The 19780-nt window shown below is 42.5% G+C and overlaps 1 protein-coding gene across 1 annotated transcript in view; it reads right to left on the reverse strand.

The window, feature by feature from the left end:
• Positions 1–8862: 8862 nt before the first annotated feature.
• The window catches only part of LOC147087604 (Fc receptor-like protein 5), a 43188-nt gene continuing 32270 nt past the window's right edge, over positions 8863–19780 (reverse strand). The window contains exon 6 of the mRNA XM_085977765.1: positions 8863–8994. Within this exon, the coding sequence (XP_085833891.1) occupies positions 8863–8994 (132 nt within the window). The remainder of the gene's footprint in view (positions 8995–19780) is intronic.

The following is a 19780-nucleotide window of genomic DNA, read 5'->3' on the forward strand; positions in this document are numbered from 1 at the left end:
ACCATCAGCCCTATTGAAATTCAATCTTTCCTGCCGTCCTCCCTATCAAAGATCTTCCCTTTTGTTCAATTCTCCCCTTCCCCCTTTTCCCGACCATATCCTCGCTTAAAACATGTTACATCTCTAACTTTTTCCAATTCTGATGAAACGTCAGCACCCGGAAACGTTAACTCTGTTTCTCTCTGCACAGATTTGCCTGACATGCTGAGTGTTTCCAGCATTTTTCATTAATATTTCATAATTATAATGTTAAGTTTGTTTTCATTTATATAATATATAATGTGAAAAGTAGTAATACATCTATGCAGTCTGTGAACACTGGAATAAAAATTGCTATTCAAGTGTAAAATCGAAAGGAAGAGGCGGCAAAGACAAAGAGAGAAATTAAAAAATGAAAGACTGAAGAAAGAGAAAAAGTAACGGAATGAAAAACAGAGACAGTCAGATGTAAATAAGTGATAAAGGAATGGTGTCAATATTAGTAATATAGTGAAAGAGAAAAGGAAAAACAGGAATGGAATGATAGGGAAACACTATGATAGAGAAAGACAGAGATAAAAATGAAAAAAAATAAACAGAAAGAGAGAAAGAGAAAAGGATAAACACAGAGACACAGAGACTCAGAAATAAACAGAGGCTGACAGAAGTGGAAAGAGTAAACAGTGTTGCAGGCAATGAGTGGGAGGTACATTGTGGCTGAGGGAGAGAGGAGCCAAAGGCGGGAGAGACAATCAGAGGCAGGCAGACATTAGGAGAGAGGGAGAGAGAGGATGGCAGTAAAAATGCAGAGTGACAGATTGGAAAATATAGAGACAGCAATCGAGAAGCAGAAAGTAACAGACGTGGAAATAACATGACAGAAAAACACAGAAAAGAGACCGATGAAGAAAAATATGCACAGAGAGACAGAGCAAACGAGAGGCAAACAGAGGTAAAAAGAGAAATGGAGGCAATGTCATGAGTGAGTTAAACACACCGCATGCCTTGAGTGCAATTGTATGTATTTATAATGATCTCCTTTATAATGATTTTATTATACAAAGAAACACCGTATAATGAGCCTGGCCTATTAGAGAATCAGCTGATGAAGCGGGTGAGACAGTTAATGCCTGTTCTGGGTTAATACACATTTGGGTTTAATTCTAAGTGTAATGCCTCCAGGCTGCACAATACAGTCACTCGGTCTTGTGTAACTGTCCCTGCCCATCACTTACTGCATGAGATTTCCCTGCTGCTCTGTACAATGTGCAACTTTCCCCAGTGATTTGCTCTATTCTGCAATAAATCAGAATGTATTGTTAACCCTTCTCCTGCGTTACTGAGCTGCATAGGGTCAAGCAGCACTGTCCTGCTCTCTGTTGTGTCTCGATATTCTATGTTATTCAGACCAAAAAAACCTGTTGAATAAAGAGATAACAATTAAACACTGAATCAGAAGAACTCTCAGACGCAGTCCAGTTTTATGTCTAACGTTTGAAATAAAGTTTATAATTGCATACTCTACAAAAAATGACTTCTACATGGGCATTACTTCAAAATAACAAACTTCAGTCCTTTTGCCTTATACAGAAGTTCATATTTCAGGGATTAATTCACTCTATGCATTGCATTCTGTGTTTTAAAATGTAGCTGGTCCAGATTTAACAGTTTATAACCCCGATTTAAAAAGTCCTTTTTATTTAATCCCAGCAATGATTTAATTGGAACTGCAGATTTAGACTCTCTGTGTCCCTCATCATAACAATCTCTTACCGATTAACTTCTTCACTGAGACTGAACAGCCCGTCCTGTGATACACATTACATCGAACTAAATTTGCTAATTAGAGGCTGCACCACAGAGACACACTCACATGGGAAACTGATGGTCAAAGGTCCATGCCTCTCATCCTTGCAAGGAATCTAGGGAAATAATTTGGGACAGGAGAAACGCATTGTGCATCCAGATATCTATTGCCACATCAAACACTCGCAGGGCAGGTACAGACTTTTTTTTCTCCGTGAGTGCTTGTTACAAACATTAGAATATAGAAACATTAGAAATAAGGGCAGGATTCGGCCTGCTCCACCATTCAATAACTTCATGGCTGATCATCGACCTCAACTCCACTTTCCCGCCCGATCTCCATATCCCTGGATTCCCCTAGAGTCCAAACATCCATCGATCTCAGCCATGAATATCCTTAAAGGATCATGATTCACGGCCCTCTGGGGCAGAGAATTCCATAGAGTCTAAACCGTCTGAGTGAAGAAATTCCTCCTCATCTCACTATGAAATTGTCTAGCCCTTATCCTGAGACTGTGCCCCCTAGTTCTAGCTACTCAAACCAGGGGAAACAGCCTTTCAGCATCTACATTGTCAATCCCCTTCAGAATCAAAGATGTTACAATGAGATCACCTCTCATTCTTCTAAACTCCAAAGGGTATAGGCCCATTCTGCGATATATCTCATCATAGGACAGTCCTCTCATCCCAGGAATCAATCTAGTGAAGTTTTGTTGCTCCGCCTCCAAGGGAAGTATATCCTTCCATAGATAAGGAGACCAAAACTGTGTACAGTACTCCAGGTGTGGTCTCACCAAGGCCCTATAAAATTGTAGCAAGACTTCCTTACTCTTAAACTCCAACCCCCTTGCAATAAAGACAAACGTGACATTTGCCTTCCTTAATGCTTGGTGTATCTGCATGCTATCTTTGTGTTTCCTGTATGCGGTAACGTAAACCTCTCTGAACAATAATTATTTAAATTTTCTCACCGTTGAAAATATATTCTGTTTTTACATTCTTCCTACCAAAATGAATAACCTCACATTTCCCTACATTATACTCCATCTGCCACCTTACCGCCCACTCACTTAGTCTCTCTATATCCCTTTGCAGACTCTATGTATCTCCTTACAACTTACTCTCCCACCTAACATTGTATCATCAGTAAACTTGGATACATTACATTCGGTCTGTTCATCTAGGCCATTAATATAGATTGTAAGTAGCTGAGGCCCCAGCACTGATCTTTTCGGCATCCCACTAGTTACAGCCTGCAAACCTGAAAAGGTTCCATTTCTCCCAACTCTCTGTTTTCTCTCCGTTAACCAATCCTCTATCCATGCTACTATATAACCCCCAACCCCATGAGCCCTAATCTTGTGTATAACCTTGCATTTGGCAGATTTTCGAATGCCTTTTGGATATCCAAATATTCTACATCCACTGGTTCCCCTTTATCTACCCCGCTACTTACTCCCTCAAAAAGCTCTAATAAATTTGTCAAACACGATTTGCCTTTCATAAAACCAAGTTAACTCTGCCAAATCATTTTATTATTTTCTAAGTAACTTACCTGTGCCTTCAGCATTCATTGATTGGGGCAGTTCTGTTCACTGAGTCTATCTATTATCTGGATTAATGTTGTGGAAATTATCAGATGATACCAAAATAGGATGTACAACGAATTCTATAGAAGACCAAAGGAAAACAGAAAGGGATATTGATTAGAGGGGGAGTGCCGCAGATGGATTTCAATGTGAGTAATTCAATGTCACCTGGCTTACTCCCAGTTGATTCCACACACCCACCCCTTACACACGCCGGACCCAGCCCCTCGCCACTCACAGGTTCAGGGGCTGCCACCTGTGGATTTTTAAAGTTTACAAGCAAGTTTTCCCAGCTGCTCCGTACAATGTGTAACTTTCCCAGTGACCGGCTGTTTTCTGTAATATATCACAATGTATTCTTAACCCTTCTCCTGTGTTACTGAGCTGCATAGGGTCCCGCAGCACTGTCCTGCTCTCTGTTATGTTTCGATATTCTATTTTTTTAACCTTAATTTCAAAAAATTGAATAAAGAGATAAAAGCTAAACACTGGATCAGAAGAACTCTCAGACTCAATTCAGTTTTATGTCTAACTTTTGAAATAAAAGCTAGAATTGCATACTCAACACAAACTGCCTTCTACATGCGCATTACTTCAAAGTATCAAACTCTAGTCCTTTAGCTTTATACAGAAGTTCACATTTCAGGGAGTAATTGCTCTCTGCACTGCATTCTCAGTGTTAAATCTAGCCTGTCCATGTTTAACACAGTTTGTTAACCCGATTAAATTAATTCTTGATATTTAGTCGCAGCAATGATTTAAGTGGAATAGCAGATTTATACTCACCGTGTCTCTCAACATAACAAGCTCTTACCGGCATGAACCTTTCACCGAGACTTAACAGCCTGTCATATCTTACTCATTAAATCTAACTGCAATCGCCTAACGGACTGCACAACAGAGACACACTCACATGGGAATCTGATGGTCAAAGCTCCATGTCCGTCACCCTTGGAAGGGCTCTAGGGAAATAAATCGGGACGGGAGAAGGGCATTGGGCATCCAGATACCTATGTCGTATCAAACACTCGCAGCCAGGTACAACGTTTTTTTGTAAAGCTGCCCATGATTACTTGTTAGAAACATTAGGTCTGCCTTCAGCATTCAGTGCTTGGCCGAGTTCTGTTCACTGAGTCAATCTGTGATCAGGAGCTAGGGATTGAGTACGATAGATTGAAGAATGGTCCAACCCGAAACGTCAACTCAAATTTCTCTCCACGGATGTTGCCTGACCTGCTGAGTTTTTCCAGCATTTTCTGTTGTTATCTAGGGCGAGACCTACTCGACAAATACTGCCAAAATTGGGCTCTAACAGTAAATCTAAAGAAAACCAACATCATGATTTTTCAAAAAAGGCCCAGATGTCAGGAAAACAAATACCAATTTACCCTCAGTGATACCGCTATAGGACACACTATGAGCTACACCTACCTTGGTCTAACTATTACAGCATCAGGGAGCTTCAGCATAGCAGTGAATGCACTAAAAGAAAAAGCCCGAAGAGCCATATATGCAATAAAAAGAAAATTCTACAACATCAAAATCCCAATCAAAATCTGGCTCAAAATATTTGACAGCATAATCCTGCCCAATGCACTGTACGGTAGTGAAGTATGGGGCCCGCTAAATCACCAAAGCTACACTAAATGGGAAAAACACACAATAGAAGCCCTACATGCAGAATTCTGCCGAAGCATCCTTCGCACCCAAAGAAAAACGCCAACAAATGCATGCAGAGCCGAACTAGGCAGATACCCACTGATAATAAACATCCAAAAACGAGCACTAAACTTCCTAAATCACCTCAAATCTAGCTCCCCAGACACCCTTCATTTCAAAGCCTTTCAGACCCAAGAGCTAAACCCAGAAAAGAGTCCCCTGAGTCAGCTGCCACTGAAACTAAGTACTCAGCCGGACCCTGACCAGCCCCAGACCAACACAGCCGTCCAAACACCAATCCGAGTGAACCAAATCATTAAACAATGCAAAGAAACCTACCTGGAACATTGGAACAAAATAACCGAAAGCCAAAGCAGATTAGAATGTTACCGGGCCCTAAAAAGAGATTATAAACTGGCAGACTACCTCACGACCATCAGAGACACAAAACAGAGACAGACCCTCACCAGGTACAGACTAAGCGACCAACAACTGGAAATTGAAAAAGGCAGATACAAGAAATCCTGGCAGCCTAGAGAGAATAGAATATGCGATCAATGTCTGGCCGGCGAGGTTGAAACAGAAATGCATTTCCTCCTAAAATGCGAAAAATTCAACACATCAAGAAACATATTATTCAACAAGCTAAGCCAAACAACCCCAGATTTCAAGGAATTGGATGACCTGTCAAAATTGAGATTAGTCCTGGGAGAAGGAGACAGACCATACCTTGGGGCCAAATATGTAACAACATGTCACAACCTGAGGACTGTTTAAAAGTAAGACTGTTTAAAATTAATATTGTTTAAAAGTAATATTGTATGTACCCAACAAATGTCAAATCGATTGACACCTACAGAATGTTGGAAAACTGTACCTTTTTGCTATGTAAGCTTTGGCAATATGGTTCTCTGTAAACTTTCATGCCAATAAAGCATTTGAATTGGAAAATTGGAATTGGAATTGGATTGAGTGCCTGCTGTGGAAATTTGCAGATTATTCCAAAATAGGAGGTACAGTGAATTCTATAGAAGACCAGTGGGAGCCACAAAGGGATATTGATTAGTGGGGGATTGTGGAAGATGGAATTCAATGTCAGTAATCGAATGTCACCTTGTCTTGTATACGAAAAGCCATATTTCAGACAAATACACGGAATGTTTGGCTTTATTAATACATGAAAACTGAGTTTAACAATCAACAAGCCTCAAAGACATAGGCTGTAAACAGAATACAGGCTTCTGAGATAAGATGGTTTGTTAACACAGAAGTCGTAAACACCACACAAGCTTTTGAAATAGTAATGGATTGTTAATACTGAGACAATGGCCCTGTTTAAACAGCAGGTTGGAAGTTCCTATATGTCTGAACATTGGAAGCAACACATTAGCAATGCCCAAGTTAAGTGTTATAAACCAACACTTCAGAAAGCATTAAATAAACTAAAAAAAACATTTGCCTTTGAAAAAATGACATCAAGCAAAATAAATACCTGCCGTAAAATAGATTTATGTTAAACTTAGAACAAGTAGACACGACGTCTGTGCTACAACCAACTGAAGTAGATAAGAAATGCATAAGAACACCCAAGTTGAAGTGTTTTTAATTTAAATGTTGTAAAACATACCTACAGAAGACTTTGGAAATATTACGTCAATAGATGTAGTAAATAATCACATTGTGTTTGTATTGAAAATGGAACAGTTAGGAGACACAACGTCTGCTTATAACCAGTTACGGTGATATTAGGAATTGAATTGAAGTCCTTCATAAGAGTCGCATCAAAACATATTTCCGTAATAACCATTTTTTATGAAATGTTTTTGAACACCTAGACAGCAGACAGCATTCTGAAAGTTTCTGAACTGACTGTAAGATTATAAAGAAGTCAACAGAAAGAATGACTAGAGATAATTAGCTTACAGCAGCAGAAAACTTCAAAGAATATATCACCGCACAAAGGATATGAAATGTGGAACTTTCAGATAGAGAGTCAGAAGTCGCTGGAGGGGGCAAGTGATTCTGAACTTCAGAGGCAGGCTCTGTAAGTTTTTAACTCTTTGAGTCTCGGGGTTCAAAATATACTCTTATTTAATTTTGCTGGATAACCTGGATTGAGATTAATAAGAAATGTAAAAATGTAACGAAGTTAAGATTTGAGAATAAGGATCTCTGAGAATAAGAAATGTAAGCTATTTGTATTTTGAACTGTTAAAATTTCGATTGACTCACCAGCTGTTAACTACATGTTGGTTCTTTAATAAATCTATATATTTTAGAATTGTTTCACAGAGTATTTTTGTATCAAACTCGTGAACTCAATCTCTGTACAGTCCATTGTGAGGAGCTGCAGAGTTCTGGGTGGGGCGGGGGGTTGTTCCGGACCCTCATAATATCTGGAAGGTTACAGTCTAGTTAAACTTATTAAAACTGCTATCTGGAAGACGGTAACATCTTCAAGTCGGTCCCTTCCTTTAGAGAGAGATAGCCTGGATCTTTAGACACAATTAATCGTCTTATAGAATTCGGCTATCTCTAACTTTAGTTGAAGTTAAACGTCTGGGGTATACGCCTGAATTTGGGTAGCCCGAAAAGTGCTCGGACTAGTAATTATCCCTTCAGCCTGCTCCCAGTTCATTCCCCACACCCACCTTTCCCCCACCGGAAGCAGCACCCCACCACTCACAAGTTCAGGGGCAGCAACCTGTGGCTTTATAGCGGTTGCAAGAACGGAAAGGGGAAGCTTGTATTTCCAGACTGCCCCATGAATCATAAAATCATACAGCACAGAAGGAGGCCATTCAGCCCATCGTTTCTGAGCTGGCTCCTTGGACAACCTCTCCCATTAACGCCTTCTCTTTCCCCATAGACCTACAATTTTTCCCCATCAGGTATTTATCCAATTCCCTTTTGAAAGTTATTCTTGAATCTGCTTCCACCGCCCTTTCAGGCAGTGCATTCCAGATTACATCAACTCGCTGTATAAAAATATTCTCATCTCCACCCGGTTCATTTGCCAATTATCTTAAAACTGTGTCCTCTGGCTACCGACTACGCTGCCAGTGGAAACATTCTCTCCTTATTTACGCTATCAAAACACTTCAAAATTGTAAACAACTAAATCCAATCTCCCCTTAACCTTCCCTGCTCTAAGGAGAACAGCCCCAGCTTCTCCAGTCTCTCCATATGTCTGAAGTCCCTCATCTCCAGTACCATTCTGGTGAATCTCCAATTAACCTTCTCCGCTCTAAGGAGAACAACCCCAGCTTCTCCAGTCTCTCCACATCACTGAAGTCCATCATCCCTTGTACCATTTTGGTCATTCTCCCCATAACCTTCTCTGCTCTAATGAGAGCAACCCCAGCTTTTCCAGTCTCTCCACATCACTGAAGTCCCTCACCCCTGGTACCATTCTGTTAAATCTCTCCATAACCTTTTCTGCTCTAAGGAGAACAATACCAGCTTCTCCAGACTCTCCACATCACTGAAGTCCCTCATCCCTTGGACCATTCTGGTCAAGCTCCCCCTTAACCTTCTCTGCTTTAATGAGAGCAAACCCAGCTTCTCCAGTCTCTCCACATCACTGAAGTCCCTCATCCCTGGCACCATTCTGGTCAACCTCCCCTTAACCTTCGCTGCTCTAATGAGACCAATCGCCGCTTTTCCAGTCTCTTCACTTACTAAAGTCCCTCATTCCTTGCACCAATCTAGTAAATCTCCTCTGCACCCTCTCCAAAGCTTTGACATCATTCCTAAAGTGTGCGGCAACAGAATTGGAACAAAACTCCAGCTGAGGCAAAAGCAGTGATTTATAAAGGGTTGAGCATCGCTACTTTAGTAATTTCCATATTAACTGTGCAACCCGCCTCTGGTACTGGAAGCAGGCCCCCAGAACGGATTCCCAGGGGATCTGTATTTCCAGTGCCAGGTTCAGGATGCAACTGGTCTCGCACAGCACGCTCTGCAAATGGGCAAACGTTGCATTTCGTACCTCAGGTGCCCTTTTTAATGGGAACAGCCTCACTGTCAGTGTCACTTTTCAAAGGGAAGTCTCACTGTCAGGGGTCCGTTTAAAGGATGAAGTTCCAATATCAAGCGCTTTGTTTTAAACATCACCAGCCCCAGCCCCCAATCAGTAGCTCCCTGATTCCAACCGCCCGCTGAGCCCCAACTTGCAGACCAACCCTTCTCCCCCATCTCCCATGTATCACAAAACCCTTCTCCCCACCTACTGCAGGAATGATCCGACCTGTCTTCCCCCGTCTCGACGCAGGAAAGGTGGACCTTTCTCCCACCCTGCCCAGGAATAGTCCGCCCCTTCTCACCACCAACAGAGGGTTGTGATTTGGGTGAGTCAGGCAGGTCTAAATTTCTCTGCTTTAAGCAGGGTAATAATGGGATATACAAGGTTTACAATTCAGAGCAGCTGAAGGCAGCTAATTAGGGAAACTGGATTAAGCTGCTTCTCTTGTAGCTGGGCTCAACAACTCTCAGCAAGTCTCCCTTGATTAAGGCTTATAAAACAGGCTTTGAAGCGCGATTTTGCACTGAGTGCGGCTTCAACAGAGGGCTATGATTTGGGTGAGTCAGGGTTAGGTGAGGAGTGGAAGGAGGAGCTCCCTTGCTGCACCTTTGTTTCTCCTAACATTTCACCCTGTAGGCTGACGCCGGTTTCGGGAGCAGCAGGAGAGTAGTGAGTTTTTAAACTAACTTTCATGGGCTTTTCTCAAAGTCAGCCATGATCTCATTGAATGGCAGAGCAGGCTCGAAACGCCGAATGGCCTACTCCTGTTCCTATCTCTATGTCTATGTCTATCTCACAGACCGGCGGTTGCGTTCCAGAGCCACGCCACGATTCCAAAAGTGACGTGGGCAAGGGGAAGCAGCTGGTTGGGCGAGTAAGGCCAAGTGAGCATTTATACGACTGTATAGTTTGACAGTGAAGGTTAATCATTTATAACGTTTAGGTCATTATTTTTGTGGTTATAGTTTCTAAGGTCTCTCTTGTTTATCGGTGAGTGCTGGTAACCAAGGTCCCTTGAGTATATCATTTAATTGCAGTGTAATTGGTGGTATTGATTTGATTTACGTTAATTTAAATTAATTGTAGGATAAGTCATGACAGCACAGCTGGGCACCGTGGCATGCTCCTCCTACCTTATGTGGGTAATCAGGGACACTTCCTGTGTCCCTGACGACCATGTGTGCGGGAAGTGCAATCAGCTGCAGCTACTGGCAGACTGCAGTGCGGCGCTGGAGCTGCGAATGGATACATACTGGAGTAACGCTGAGGACGTCATGGAAATCACGTTTAATCAGTTGGTTACAAAACAGGTAAAGGCTGCACAGGCAGCAAGGGAATGGGTGACCGCCAGGCAGAGCTTTAGGCGCAGGCACGTAGTGCAGGGGTCCCCTGTGGACATCCATCTCTCAAACAGATATATCGCTTTGGATATTATTGAGGGAGATGGCCTATCGGGGGAAGGCAGCAGTGGACGGGAGGAAGAAGAGCGGGAGAGCTATAGTGATAGGGGATTCTATTGTAAGGGGAATAGGTAGGCTTTTCTGCGGCTGCAAACGAGACTCCAGGATGGTGTGTTGCCTCCCTGGTGCAAGGGTCAAGGATGTCTCTGAGCAGCTGCATAGCATGCTGGAGGTGGAGGGTGAACAGCAAGTTGTCGTGGGGCATATTGGTACCAACGATTTAGGAAAAAAACCGGGATGAGGTCCTAAAAGCTGAATATAGGGTGTTAGGAGGTAAATTAAAAAATAGTAACTCAAAGGTTGTAACCGCAGGATTGCTACCAGTGGCACGTGCTAGTGAGAGGAGAAAAAGAAGGATATTTCAGATGAATACTTGGCTAGAGGTTTTCAAATTCCTCGGGCATTGGAATCGGTTCTGGGGGAGGTGTGAACATTGCAAACTGGACGGTTTGCACCTGAACAGGACCGTGACCGATGTCATAGGGGGAGTGTTTGCTACTGCTGTTGGGGAGGGTTTAAACTAAAATGGCAAGGGTTTGGGAACATGTGCAGGGAGACAGAGGAAAGGGAAACAAGGATAGAAGCAAAGGACAGGAAGGAGAAAAGCAAAGGGGGCAGTCAGAGAATTCAAGGGTTTAACTCAAGCATGGCCACGGTAAATAATAACTCTAAAAGGTCTAAGAGTGTTAAAAAACAAGCCTGAAGGCTTTGTGTCTTAATGCAAGGAGAATTCATAATAAGGTGGATGAATTAGCTGTGCAAATAGATGTAAATGGTTATTATATGTTTGGGAGTACGGAAACATGGCTCCAGGGTGACCAAGGCTTGGAACTAAACATCCAGAGGTATTCAATATTCAGGAAAGACAGGCAAAAAGGAAAAGGAGGTGGGGTAGCATTGCTGGTTAAAGAGGAGATTAACACAATAGTAAGGGAGGATATTAGCTCTGATGATGTGGAATCTGTATTGGTAGAGCTGCGAAATACCATGGGGCAGAAATCGTTAGTGAGAGTTGTATACAGACACTCAAACATTAATGCTGAGGTTGGTGATGGCATTAAATGGGAAACTAGAGATGCGTGCATAAGGACACAGCAGTTATCATGGGTGACTTTAATCTACAATTAATTTGGGCTATCCAAATTAGTAACAATATTGTGGAGGAGGAAATCCTGGCGTGCATACGGGATGGTATTCTGGACCAATATGTCGAGGAACCAACTGGAGATCAGGCCATCTTAGACTGGGTATTATGTAATGAGAAAGGATTAATTAGCAATCATGTTGTGCGAGGCCCCTTGGGGCGGAGAGATCATAATTTGATAGAATTCTTAATTAAGATGGAGAGTCAAGTATTTAACTCAGAGACTAGGGTTCTGAATTTAAATAAAGGTAACTACGGTTGTATGAGGCATGAGTTGGGTAGGATGGATTGGGGAACTTTGCTGAAAGGGTTGACGGTGGATAGGCAATGGCAAACCTTTAAAGATCGCATGGATGATTTACCGGGTATTTGTTCATCCCTGTTTGGCATGCAAACAAAACAAAAAAGTGCCTCAACCGTGGCTAAGAAGGGAAATTAGGGATAGCATAAGATCCAAGGAGAGCACATATAAATTGGCCAGAAAAAGCAGCAACCCTGAGGATAGGGAGCAGTTTAGCATTCAGCAAAGGAGGAGAAAGGGATTAATTAAGAGGGGGATATTAGAGTATGAAAGTAAGCTTACAGGGAACATACAACGTGAATGTCAAAGCTTCTATAGATATGTGAAGAGAAAAGCATTGGTGAAGAAAAACATAGGTCCATTGCCGCCAGAATCAGGGGAATTACTAATGGGGAACAAAGAAATTGCAGATCAATTAAATACATACTTTGGATATGTCTTCAATAAGGAGGACACAAATAACTTCCCAGAGATTTCGGGGAACATATGGTCTAAAGAGAGGGCGAAACTTATGAAATAGTATTTGTAGGAAAATGTTGTAGGGAAACTGACGGGACTGAAGGCCGATAAATCCCCAGGGCCTGATAATCTACATCCTAGAGTACTTACAAAATTGGCCCTAGAGATAGTAAATGCATTGCTGGTCATCTTACAAAATTCTATAGACTCTGGAACAGCTCCCATGGATTGGAGGGTAGTTAATGTCACTTCCCTATTCATAAAAGGTGGTAGAGAGAAAACGTGGAATTATAGACCGGTAAGCCTGACATCGGTAATGAGGAAAATGCTACAGTCCATTATAAAGGATGTAATCAAAGAGCATTTGGAAAACAGTGACAGGATCGAACAAAGTCAACATGGATTTACAAAAGGTAAATCATGCTTGAATAGTCTACTGAAATTTATGGAGGATGTAACTGGTAGAATAGATAAGGGAGAACCAGTGGATGTGGTGTATTTGGACTTTCAGAAGGATATCGATAAGGTCCCGCCTAAGAGATTAGCATGTAAGTTAAAGAACATGGGATTGGGGGTAAGGTACTGACTTGGATAGAGAACTGGTTGGCAGACAGGAAGCAAAGAGTTGGAATAAATGGGTCTTTTTCCAAGTGGCAGCAAGTGACTAGTGGGGTACCGCAGGGATCGGTGCTAGGACCCCAGCTATTCACGATATATATTAATGATCTAGACGAGGGAACTTGATGTAATATGTACACGTGTGCAGACGACACAAAGCAGGGCGGGCGCGTGTGCTGTTAGGTGGATGCAGATAAACTCCAGTATGATTTGGACAGGTTGGGTGATTGGCAGATGCATGGCAGATGCAGATTAATGTTAATAAATGCGAGGGTATCCAATTTCGTGGCAAAAACAGGAAGGCAGTTTATTATCTGAACGGCAATAGATTGGTAGAAGGGGAAGTGCAACGAGACCTGGGTGTCCTTGTGCACCAGTCGCTGAAGGTATGCATGCAGGTGCAGCATTCGTTTGAGAAGGCAAATGGTATGTTGGCCTTCGTAGCGACAGAGTTTGAGTACAGGAGCAACGATGACTTGCTGCAATTCTACAGGGCCTTGGTGAGAGCACACCTTTAGTATTGTGTGCAGTTTTGGTCGCCTTATCTGAGGAAGGATGTTCTTGCCATGGAGGGAGTGCAGCGAAGATTCACCAGACTGATACCTGGGATGGCAGTAATGACGTATGAAGAGAGATTGGGTCGATTAGGCATATATTCGCTGGAGTTTAGAAGAATGAGAGGGGATCTCATTGAAACTTCTAAAATTCTAACATGATCATACAGAATAGATACAGGAAGGATGGTCCCGATGGCGGGGGAGTCCAGAAACAGGGCTCAGAGTCTAAAGATAAGGGGTAAGCCATTTTGGTCAGAGATGAGGAGGAATTTCTTCACCCAGATAGTGGTGAACCTGTGGAATTCTCTACCACAGAAGGCAGTTGAGGCCAATTCATTAAACATATTCAAGAAGGAGTTAAATATATTTCTTAAGCCTAAAGGGACCAAGGGAGATGAGGAGAATGCAGGGACAGGCTACTGAATTTTAATGATTCGCCATGATCTCATTAAATGGTGGAGCAGGCTCGAGGGGCCGAATGGCCTACTCCTGCTTCTATCTTCTATGTTTCTATGTTTCTTCCCCCACCCCAAGTATCGTACCAGCCATCTCCCCCCTCCCACCTCAGCGACCCAGCCAACATTGGAGCACCAGTTGCGGTGGGATAGGGTCGTGGTTGTGTTGGGGGTGGTGTGCTGGTGGGTGGAGGTGAATGAGTTTACCGGAGCCTCCAGCACGAATTTGACGATCCGGCTCAGAACCATAATAACACAAGAAATAGGAGCAGGAGTAGACAATTTAGCCCTTTGTACCTGCTCCGCCATTCAATATGTTCATGGCTAAATTCTACCTCATCTCCACTTTAATCCATTGTCCCCATATCCCTTGATTCCCTTAATATTCAAAAATCTATCGATTTCTGTCTTGAATAACTTCAACGACTGAGCCTCCACAGCCTTCTGGGGTAGAGAATTTCAATGATTCCCCTCCCTCTGAGTGAAGAGTTTTCTCCTCATCTCAGTCCTAAATTGTCAACCCCGTATTCTGAGACTGTGAACCCTGGTTCTAGCCTTACCAGTCAGGGAAAAAGCCTCCCTTATTCTACCCTGTCAAGCCCTATAAGAATTTGGCATGATTCAATGAGATCACCTCTCATTCTTCTGAACTCTTGAGAATATAAGCCTAGTCTGCTCAATTCCTCCTCATAGGGCAATCCCCTAATCAAAGGAACCAGTCTGGTGAACCTTCGTTGCACTATCTCTATGGAAAGTATATCCTTCCTTAGGTAAGCTGACCAAAACTGTACCCAAATACTCCAGGTGTGGGCTCAACAGGGTCCTATATAATTGCAGAAAGACGTCTTTACAGTTGCACTCAAATTCCCTTGTAATAAAGGCCAACATACCATTTGCTCTCCTAATTCCTTGCTCTACCTGCATGATAACTTTCAGTGATTCGTGTACAAGGACACCAAGGCTCCTCGGAACACCAACATTTTCCAATCACTCACAATTTAAAAAATACTCTGCTTTTCTATTTTTTCTACCAATGTTGATAACTTCACATTTCTCCACGTTATATTCCACATGCCATGTTGATTCTCACTCCCATAGCCCGTCTATATGCCCTGAAGCCTCCTTACATCCTCTTCACACCTTACATTGCCACCCAGCTTTATGTCCTCAGTAATCTTACATATATTACATTTGTTCTCCTTCTCCAAATCATTGATATAGATTGTGAATAGCAGAGGCTCAAGCACTGATTCTTGCGGTACCCCACCATTTATAGCCTGCCAACACAATCATGACCCGTTTATTCCTGCTTTCTGTTTTCTCCCTGTTATCCAATCCTCAATCCACAATCCATGCTCGTATATTATCCCCAATCCAATAAGCCCTAATTTTGTTCCATAACCTCTCGTGTGGCACCTTATCAAATCACAGAATCACAGAAACCCCACAATGCAGATAGAGGCCATTTCGGCCCATCGAGCCTGCACCGACACATATCCCACCCGATCCCCGTAACCCCTACACCAACACATATCCCACCCTATCCCCGTAACCCCATGTATTTAATCCCCCTAACACTAAGGGTCAATTTATCATAGCCAATCAACCTAACCCGCACATCTTTGGACTGTGGGAGGAAACCGGAGCACCCGGAGGAAACCCATGCAAACACGGGGAAAATGTGCAAACTCCACACAGACAGTCACCCGAGGCCGGATTCGAACCCGGGTCCCTGGCGCTGTGAGGCAACAGTGCTAACCACTATGCCAATGCCTTCTGAAAATCCAAATACCACATCCACTGGTAGTTACAACCTGAAAAATCTGTAACAGATTGATAAAACGCGATTTCCCTTTCATAAACCACTGTTGACTCTTCCCAATCCTATCATTATTTTGTAAGTGCTATTTTACCACGTCCTTAATAATAGATTCTCGTATTTTCCCTACTAGTGATGTCAATCTAACTGTTCTTTAATTTCCCGTTTTCTCTCTCCCTCCTTTCTTAAATAGTGGGGTCATATTTATTAACTTCCAACCTGAAGGAACCCTTCCAAAATCTATGGAATTCTTGACAAAGGCAACCACTGCATCCAGCCTCTCTATCATCACCTTTTTCACAACCCTAGGATGTAGGCCATCAGGTGCAGGTAATTTAGCGGTATTCAGTCCCATTAATTTCTCCAGTACTATTTTTTTACAAATACGGCTTTCTTTTAGTTTCTCATCTCGCCAGAGCCTTGGTTCTCCACTATTTCCGGGAAGTTTTTTGCGTCTTCTTCCTTCAATACAAAGCATTTCTTTAATTTCTCTGCCATTTCCTTGTTCCTCATGATCATTTTTCCTATTTCAGCCATGTACGGGACCCACGTTTACTTTCACCAATTTGTTCCTTTTTACATACCAATATAAGCATTTAGCGCCGTTTTTTATGTATCTTGCTCATTTACACTCATGCTCTGTTTTCCCTTTTTTTTAACAATGTCTTGGTCATCCTTTGCTGATTTCTAAAATCCACCCAATCCGTAGGTGTACGACTCTTCTTGCTAACATTATAAGCCTCTTCCTTTGATCTAATACTATCTTTATCTTCTCTTGTTAGCCACGGTGGGACCACATTTCCTGCGTGGTTTTTGTGCCGTAATAAAATGCATATTTGCTGTAAACTGGTATTAAGTCTTTAAATGCGAGCCATTGCTTATCTGCCTTCACACCTTTTAATGTAGTTTCCCAAACTACCGTAGCCAACTAGCCTCTCATATATATATAGTTGGCGTTGTTTAGATATAAGAACCTAGTTTCGGATTTAGCAAAATCACATTAAATCTCAATATAAAATTTTATCATATTATGGTCATTCTTCCCTAAAGGCCCCTTTACAACAAAGTTATTAATTAACCCTTTCTCATTGAACAATACTAGAACTAAAATATCCTGTTTCCTAGTTGGTTTCTCAACATCGTGATCTAGAATACCATAGAGTCATAACGGCGCATAAGAAGGCCATTTGGCTCATCGAATCCATGCCGGATAACTGCAGAGCAATCCAGTCAGCTCCACTCCTCTGCTCTATCCCCGTAGCGCTGCAAGTTTATTTCCCTCAAGTGCCTATCCAGTCCCCCCTTGAAAGCATTAAGTGTCATCTCTTCCACCACTTCCGCTCGCAGCCAGTTCCAGGTTCTCACCACTCGCTGCTTAAAATTTTTTCCTCACATCCCCCCTATAACTCTTGCCCAAAACCTTAAATCTGTGGCCCCTTTTTCTCGTACCATCAACTAGTGGGGACAGCCTTTTTCTTTCTAGCCTATCCAACCCCGTCATTATGTTTTACACCTTTATCAAATCACCCCTCAAGCTCCTTTGCTCTAATGAAAACAAATCCTAAATATGAATAACATTTAATAAATGGAGCTTCTCCAACCGGTCCTTGCAGATACGATGCCCCGAACCCCAGAAACATCTTGGTGAATCTCCTCTGCAACATCTCAAGCACCTTCACATCCTTCCGAACATTTGTTGACTAGAACTGGCGCAATACTCCAGTTGTGCCCTAGCCAGCGCTTTATAAATGTTTAGCATAATTTCTCTAATTTTGTACTCAATAGCTCTATTTAGGACGACCAAGATACCATATGCTTTGCTAACCACTCTCTCAATATGGCCTGCCAACTTCAGGAACCTATCCACATTGACTCCCGGGCCTCTCTGTCCCTGCACACTCTTTAAAACTGTTCCATTATGTGTATATTGCCACTACACTGTTCCTACTGGCAAAAGGCAACACCTCACACTTTTCCATATTAAATTTCATCTGTCACTTTTCTGTCCAGTCTGCTAGCCTATCTATGTCCTGTTGCAGTCGATCGGTATCATCTTCACTGTTTGCCACGCCCACAACTTTTGGAGTCATCGGCAAATTTCGAAATTCTACTCTGAACTCAAATATCTAGGACTTTTATATATATATATGACAGAAGCAGTGGCCCCAACACATACCCTTGGGGAGCAGCACTGTCTACCATCCTCTCGTCTGAATACCAGCCATTTTCTACAACTCGCTGTTTTCTGTTCTGAAGCCAATTCATTATCCAAGCTGTCACTGACCCACCTATTCCGCGAGCCTCAATTTTGTTAAGCAGCCTTCTATGTGGCACATTGTCAATCGCCTTCCGAAAATCCATGTAGACAACGTCCATTGCAATCCCTTCATCAATCATCCTTGTTAATTCATCAAAAAGTTCAAGTAGATGAGTCAAACAGTATCGTGTATACATTCCACGAATTCGCCCTCCACACTATTGCAGCATATTTGGTTTGTACAGTCTCTACGTAGAATAAATTCCCTCATGATTACTCTATTACCTTTGTTACATGCGGCTCTAATTTCCTGATTTATACTCTGCCCTACATTACAACTAATGTTTGGAGGCCGATAAACAATTCCCAAAAATATTTTCTGCCCTTGCTCTTTCTTAGCTCCACCCAAACTGAAGCAACTTCTTGATTTTCGGAGATAAGACCCTTTCTCTCTACTGTCTTTATCACATCCGTTATTATTAGGTCTACCACTCCACCTTTGCCATTTTGCCCATCTCTTCTAACTTTAAGTGTCCTGGAATATTTATTTCACAACCGCGGCCACATTGCAACCATGTCTCCCTAATGTCTATTAAATCACACCTCTTACGTTCTATCTGCACTCTTAGTTCATCTATTTTGTTGCAGATGAGATTTACCAGAATGGTCCCAGGGATGAGGGATTGGATATAGGTGGAAGTATGGAGAAACTGGGGCTACTCTTCTGACAGCAGAGAAGGCTAAGTGGAGATATGGTAGAGGTGTTTTAAATCGTGAAGGCTTTAAGATATATTAAATAAAGCTAAACAGTTTCCAATGGCTGACGTGCCTATAACGAGAAAGCACAGATTTAATTTGTTTGGCAAAAGAAACAGATGCGAGTTGAGGAAAAATGGAACGAGTGTCTATAATTTGAAATTCACTGCCTGATAGGGTGTTGGTTAGAGATTCAATACTAGCCTTTGAATCGTCATTGGACAATAGTTGAAGTGGATAAAATGATTTGCTATGGGGAAAGAGTGGGAGTGTGGGACTAAGTGGATTGCTCTTCAAAAGAGCGGGCACAGATTCATTTGGGTGAATGGCCTCCATCTGCGATGTACTATTCTATAATTCCATGATTGATGGAGATGGCGAGTTAAAACTGGTGTCATCAGCGTACGTGTAAAAGCAGCTCACATATCTGATTTAGACACCAATGGGAAGCATGTTAATGAGGAAGTGGAGAGAGCCTGGATAGATCCTTGGGAGGCATCAAAGGTAATGGGGCGGTGGGGAGGGAGAGAAGCAATTGCTGGAGATCCTCCTGCTCCAATCAAATAGTTAAACGTGAAAACAAGCAAGGGAAGTCCCACCAAAAGAGAGGCCAGTGACAGAGGATTGAAGAGGAGACGGAGTGGAGGAGAGAACTGAGAGACTGGAGCTGATCAATGCATGATTGAGGTGTTCAGTGCCAGATCAGGGACAAGTAGTCGTCACAGGTTACAAAGGAGCTTACTGAGCCTGTGACAACAGCCAGCGAGGGGGATGGAATCGGTGACATGGGCTTGGAGGTTGTGGTGGGGCAGATATGATGGCTTCCGTCTTCCTCATGTTTAATTGGGGCAAATCGCAGCTCATGCAGAACTGTGGCAGTCTGATAACACAGAGATA

The sequence above is a fragment of the Somniosus microcephalus genome, unplaced genomic scaffold (genome assembly GCF_052327205.1).
Source record: "Somniosus microcephalus isolate GS21.2 unplaced genomic scaffold, FLI_Smic_1.0 unresolved_chr5, whole genome shotgun sequence".
Classification (NCBI taxonomy): domain Eukaryota; kingdom Metazoa; phylum Chordata; class Chondrichthyes; order Squaliformes; family Somniosidae; genus Somniosus; species Somniosus microcephalus.